We start from the raw sequence: 6,937 nt of genomic DNA on the forward strand, positions 1-6,937 counted from the left end.
CATAAACTTGTTATGAATGGTACGCTACTGTCAGAATGAGTACCAAAGATTATAACATAAAAATATTCCCACTGGTTCATCTTTTATTTTGTTTTAATTTAATACCTAATTTCATTAACTATGTTTACTTTAAATTAAACAGTAATTTGGTAAATTTTAGAAGATAAAAACTAACATGGTAACAGTAGTCAATAAATCTTCAAATTGTGATAATTCACACTCTGTAAAACTTGTGATTTGTACCAAAAATGGTATGAAATATAGACATATCCTACGAAATACCAACAAGTCATTTACTCATTATGCAGGGGGTACATTTGGGAAAACTAATGATCAGTTTGGCAAGTAACATTTGCTGGTAAACAGCCTGAAATTGATTTAAAAATTTAGAGAAGTTGATGTAACATAGCACTTTTGTTTATTATTTAGTTTTTAAAGAACTGCATGATATAACTAACATATCAATGGTCACACTCAAATGGCTATTGACATTAAATGTATCTTTGAGCACCTTTGCAGGTGTCCTCAAACTACTGCCCACAGGCCACATGCTGCCGCCTAGGACATTCATCCGGTCCTTCAGGTGTTTTTCCCACCACTGCCTGTCCTGCTTAGCAGCTGACTCATCCCGGGGCCCACAGTCCAGCCCTCCGACAGTCTGAGGGACAGTGAACCGGCCCCCTGTTTAAAAGTTTGAGGACCCCTGCTTTAAGGAGTTATCTGTGCAGAATGGAAAAAAACACTGAGTTAAAAGGAAAATTAAAAAGCTTCAACAATTTAAGTCATCTTAGTGCCTGGATCTAAATTTTTAAAGAGCCAATTCACATATGCTTTGGCCTGGCTTTGACATCTAACATGGCTATCAAGCTAGATGAAGGGAATCACTCTTAGACACTTGCTTCTTCTCTTCCTATGCAAATAGAAGAGAGTCCTTAATATATTTGACTTTGACTTCTACAAGCGACAATCTATGCCTCCTAGAACTCATGGTGAGATGGCCTAGTATGGGTACACTGGTCTTTCCATGCCAGTGTTAACCTGAAGAATGATTCATTGGGTGGGAAAATATTATCTTTTTATACTCTATTTTCCATGTCCTCCAATCACTTTACCCAGTTACCTTAGGTGACTAGCACTTTACAGTGGGTAAAATGTGATTATCTTCCATTCATTTCTAACTTCAGATACATAACAATCAGACACTAAAGTAGGGGGAATTAAAATGGAACTTTGAACTGATAAGCAATAACCATTCAGTGATGAGTTGTGATTTATCTTTTTTAGAATACCAGCTTCCTTCTTCATTTCCTAGACAAGTGTTATCTTTGAAGGGTAAATGCTTTTATTCTATTTCCTTCTAACTTTTTGACTGCCTTCTGACTGCCTATCTTTGGAGGCATCCTCTCTATATAATGAAAAGATAAAATTATGTTTTCTCAACTATTAAATTTTCATTGGGTCTGAAAACTGAAAGAGAATCATATCTGGCAATAGAAACTCCTGAGATTTATTTCCAGTTTCATTGCTGGTTGTGACACTTAAGACAACTCATTTACATTCTTTTATACTCTCGTTTGCAATGTGCTCATGTACTTGCAGTCTCTGTCACCGAAGTACGTACAATCAGAGATTTCCAGTAAAGAAGATAAAAATTAGAAATGAATTATCTCACCGGAGACAAACATGGTCATATAGACACAGAGAGTAGCTCAGGTCTTTGGGTCCCCAAAGAACACCTCACACGTTCTATAAGAACTCTGAAATTCGGTACATCCTGAGCCCCTGCAGTAGGCATTTCTGGCCATTCATATTTTGAGTCAGTTAGTCTAAGGTTGTTGGATTCTGTTTGCTGTCTGACCCGAAAGGTGACAGCACCGCCAGGATGAAGCTTGTGAGATTTTTGATGAAATTGAATCACGAAACTGTAACTATTGAATTGAAGAATGGAACACAGGTCCATGGAATAATCACAGGTGTAGATGTCAGCATGAATACACATCTTAAAGCTGTGAAAATGACCCTGAAGAACAGAGAACCTGTACAGCTAGAAACACTGAGTATTCGAGGAAATAACATTCGATATTTTATTCCACCAGACAGTTTACCTCTGGATACACTATTTGTGGATGTTGAACCTAAAGTGAAATCTAAGAAAAGGGAAGCTGTTGCAGGAAGAGGCCGAGGTCGAGGTAGAGGAAGAGGCCGTGGCAGAGGAAGAGGGGGTCCTAGGCGATAATGCCTGCCAGAATTACTGTTTCAAAGTAATAAGTGATTTGGGAATTTTTTTTGTACAAGTTTTGTTTGTTTATGTCAATTTTTACTCTTAATCTTAGCCAAAAGGCCAAGAAGCAATGTTTATGTCTATTTTTAATAAACATAAATGTGGAACAGAGCTGCCTTCTGAGTGTAAAAAATACGAAACAAACAAACAAACAAAAGAACTCTGAAACTCAACCAATGACCTGGCTATCCAGTCCTTGAGCTCATAGTGGAAACCAAGATCAACGTAGTAACAATTAACAATAAATATGCTCTTTCCTAAAACCACCAATAAATACACTGTTTCAAACATTTAAAAAAAAACCTATAATATTTCTATCTGTTAGGTACTCATTTGACTGGGATTCAAGGGCACTATTTGGCACCTTGATATCCTGCTTCATTATCAGAATGAATACACATCTTATTCTTATACACATAAATGGTCAACCAGAAAGAGAGATGCACTGAAAGGGAAATTCACAAATGAGAAGCAACAAAGTTTATCCTTTGCTGCCCACCAAAACAAAATCTTATTTTTTGTACCTTAAATGTGGTTCATAAAAGCATGTCCATGGACTTTATACATTTGAGCAAAGGAAGAAATTAACTCAATTCAAAGGGGAGATGAGAAGAGACCCAGAGATACAGATGCCCTACCAGATATACAATACCCTGTCCACCTAATACTTACTTACCATATGCTAAATGCTTTGTTGAGATTATCCTTTGTTGAGATTGATCCTTATGAAACTCCTGTTGAGCAGGTAATATCACCCTCATTTTACTAAAGAGGGAGTTGAATCTAAAATACATTAAGTAACTTGCTCAGGATAAACCAACATAATGAGAGGACAATTTGACTCCATACCACATTACTATCTCCTATGTCCCCTTGGCTTTCTGTTCCCTTTGCCCTAACTAAGGGGTTGGCAAACTTTTTTCTATGAAATGCCAAATGGTAAATACTTCAGACTTTTAACCACATAGTCTCTGCTGAAACTACTCAACTCTGCGCTTGTAGAGCAAGTCACTGACAACAATACTTAAACAAAAGATCATGGCTGTGTTCCAATTAAACTTTATTTATGGGCACTGAAATTTGGATTTTATGTAATTTTCTATATGGCAAACTGTTACTCTTACTGGACTTTCCCAACCATTTAAAAAATGTAAAAACCTTTTTAGCTTTTGGGCCCTATAAAAGCAGGCAAAATGGAGTGGGCTAGTGTGATTCAAAGACTGTCATCTGTTGACCCCTAAGTTAGTCAGTGCAGAAGTGGGCTACATAATATACACCCATGATTCTGTGTGTACCCCAACCTGTCCTGAAACCTTCTTTCTTATTCCTATGCCAAGGATGCCATTTGGGTTAGTTTTCAATGACATGTATTTCCCAAACTTCCATCTCTTACCAGTCTCACCTTCCTTTTGACACACAGCCCTCAGTTTCTTAAATTAACACATATCCTCCTTTATCTATATCAGAATATAGCTCAAACTTATGTGTCTTTATGTGGTAGAGTGGATAGTAACTCTATTAATGGGGTAGTCAAGAGGAGAAAAATAGACCTATTATTCCAATTTTGTGCTTTAGCATTTGACATCACCATAGTCAATCTGCCATCACTCTACCATCGGTGCTCTTTTAGGCTCTTCGATGTAATTAGAATCACAATACATGAAGTTTAAAAACTTTACATTCAATTTTAAGAATCCCAGCTAAATGTTCTGTGGGTAATACCTTTGGTTTTATAAATAATTACTTAAGCCCAGATGATTTCCATGGTAAAACCTATGAATAAGGGACATGAATGCCACTTGAGACCAACTGACTAGTACCACTGTCTCTGCTCCTCACTAGCATGGAGAGCTAACTATTTTGCTTTCTATATTTCATTCCTTTGAACTGCTTTCTCTTTAGTCCTTTCTTTTTCTCTTCTTTTACATCATTTCTTTGTAACTTTCTGTTTTTCTTTGCTAGACTCAGCATAGGGTAATGGAAGGAATGCTAAACTTGTATAGTATTGAAAAGACCTCATGTGTTAGTCAGGACATTTTCTTTCTTTTTTTTTTTTTTTTTAGTCAGGACATTTTCAATTCTGAGAGACAAAAACCAAATACAAGCTAGATGAATAAAAGAGCAGGTATGTGTGTGTGTGTGGGGGGGTGTTTATATGCACAATTAGATCCAGTTCAAATGATATATTAAGGGCTATTTCTTTTTCCAACTTTTGGCTACAGCTCTGTTTATTTCTACTTGCTTTCTTTACCAGGAGGCTTTCTCTGTGTGGCAATAAGATAGTGACCAATAGCCTCAAATCCATATCACTCTTACAGCTCCCAATTCCAGATAAAACAATAGTGTAACTCCCAATAGCTTTTGGAAAGTTCCAGAGTAGGTTTTCATTGGGCTGTGTTGGGTCACATGGATATGACTGAGCTAATTATTCTGACTAGACTTATGAGATACACGTTTTGGCCAGGTCTGGGCCTATTCCCATCCATGTGGGAGACCAACATCAATGAAAGCATATAAACTTAGTAGAATTAGAGTGGAATGAGAGTGGCATGGTACTCCAATGGATGATAACTAGAAAAGAGTAACCTATCTATGAACTAGGATTTGTGAATGACTTCTACTAATGCAACTGTATGACACCAAATTATTCAAGGTCCAATACAAAATTGGGAAATTCTGCATATGTAATGACTCAGAAATATTTCTATCTATAAACAAGGGACTACTGTGACTTAAGCCTGTTAGTGGACAGTAGGGCTACCCTAAGAATTTGTTTGCCTTTATTGACTATAAGGACCTAATCCTTATCAATTGCTTTCTTAGACTAGAAGATATCTAAGAGGTATGTCTTATCTCCATCCACAAAATTCTATCTAGATAGTAAGTCTTCCTAATATTACTCTGTAGAACTCTTATTGTATCAGCCTGTCAATTTTATAGATAAAGAAATGAGACTTAAAGAGATAAGTAAGTAGTAAAGCCAGGATTCAAACACAATTGTTGTCATTTTTCCTGTATGGTGGATTCCAAATTTATATTCTTCCCTGCTACCAGGCTGTCCTGTAACCCTTAGCACAAAGGGGATATTGGCTTCTACAGATGCATTTTTATAGCATTTATAGACACATGGTAAGATGTGTTCTACAGAGTAACTCTCACAAATATTTTTATCTACTATATTTGGACAGTAATGTAGACAATTCATCAGAGCAGTTATTTGTGATTTAAAGAACAGGGAAGTTTCAGGGTGTGGGTTCTTATAGTCTACCCATAGCATTTCTTTTCTGTGTAAGGAAGGTTTTCTAAGTATAAGTAATCAAAAATCTCATACAGCAACAATATCCTGCCAGAACCTTGTTCTAATCAAATGAGATGTGTGTGGTAATACTCTATTTACTTTGTATATGTACAACTAGTCTATCTTTATTTCCTGTTAACTTCAACTCAGTACTCAAAATTTTCTCTCGTGGATCATCAGAGAAAACATTCCACATAAATAAGATTATTGAGAAAGCAGAATATCCTGTAAATCTGTTTCTTGGCCTTAGAAACTGTCAGCATGATTAAAGCATACTTCTTTAGTTTAGACTTGTACAAATGACATTCTTGAAACAATCAGAAAGTTCTCTTTAAGGGCTATTCTTGCAGCCTCCCTAAAAATATAATCACACTTTACTTGCAGATAATATGATCTTCTATATAGAAAATCCTAAAAATTCCAGACACTATTAAAACTCCTAAACCAATTCAGGAAGGTTTTAAGATGAAAAATTAATATATAAAAATTTTATTTCTACATACTAGCAATAAACAATCCAAAAATGAAATTAAGAAAACAATTTCAATTATAACATCATCAAAAATAATAAAGCACATAAGAATAAGTCACACAAAAAGATAAAAAACTTTGGCCCAGTGGTTAGGGCACCGGCCACATACACTCAGCTGGCAGGTTCAAACCCAGCCCGGGCTAGCTAAACAACAATGACAATTACAACAGAAAAATAACCTGGCATTGTGGTGGATGCCTGTAGTCCCAGCTACTTGGAGCCTGAGGCAAGAGAATCCCTTAAGCCCAAGAGTTTGAGATTGCTATGAGCTGCGATGCCACGGCACTGTACCAAAGGTGACACAGTGAGATTCTGCCTCAAAAAAAACTTTGACCCTGAAAACTATAAAACATCACTGAAAGACATAAAAGAAGACTTAACCAGTGAAAAGACATCTCCTATTTATGGATTGAAAAACTGAAGATGTTTAAGAATGCAACATTCTCCAAATTTACCTACAGATTTAACACAATCTCTGTCAAAATCTAGGGTTTTTTTTTCTTTGTAGAAATTGACAAGATAATCTTAAAATTCATATGGAAATGAAAAAGTCACAGAAGAACCAAAACAATCTTGTAAAGCAAAGCAAAGTTGGAGATCTCACATGTTCTGATGTCAAAGCATGCTACCAGGCTACAATAATAGAGACTGTGTAGTACTTATATAGACAGATATACATCAATGGAGGGGAATTAGAAGTCCAGATATAAACCCAGAGTGATTTTCAACAAAAGTTCCAACACAATTTAATGGAAAAAGAATAGTTTTTTCAATAAATGGTGTTGAATGATTGGATACCCACATGCAAAAAATTAAGTTAGACCTC

General features: G+C 36.0%; 1 protein-coding gene across 2 annotated transcripts; it reads left to right on the forward strand.

Moving 5' to 3' along the window:
* Positions 1 to 1,882: 1,882 nt before the first annotated feature.
* LOC100941620 (small nuclear ribonucleoprotein Sm D1-like) lies at positions 1,883 to 2,317 on the forward strand. Of its 2 annotated transcripts, XM_012811451.2 has the most exons (2): positions 1,883 to 1,973; positions 2,097 to 2,285. In XM_012811451.2, the coding sequence occupies exons 1-2, from the start codon at positions 1,883 to 1,885 to the stop codon at positions 2,234 to 2,236; spliced, it is 231 nt and encodes a 76-aa protein (XP_012666905.1). In that variant the 3' UTR covers positions 2,237 to 2,285. The 2 variants fall into 2 exon arrangements, with proteins under 2 accessions (XP_012666905.1, XP_012666904.1); XM_012811450.1 differs by having other exon boundaries at positions 1,883 to 2,317.
* The last annotated feature ends 4,620 nt before the right edge of the window (positions 2,318 to 6,937 follow it).

The sequence above is a fragment of the Otolemur garnettii genome, unplaced genomic scaffold (genome assembly GCF_000181295.1).
Source record: "Otolemur garnettii isolate 467f Iridium unplaced genomic scaffold, OtoGar3 scaffold00157, whole genome shotgun sequence".
Taxonomy (NCBI): Eukaryota; Metazoa; Chordata; class Mammalia; order Primates; family Galagidae; genus Otolemur; species Otolemur garnettii.

Coding starts and splice junctions, on each gene's coding strand:
- LOC100941620 (XM_012811450.1), top strand. CDS start 1,883: ATGAAGCTTGTGAGATTTTTGATGAAATTGAATCACGAAACTGTAACT.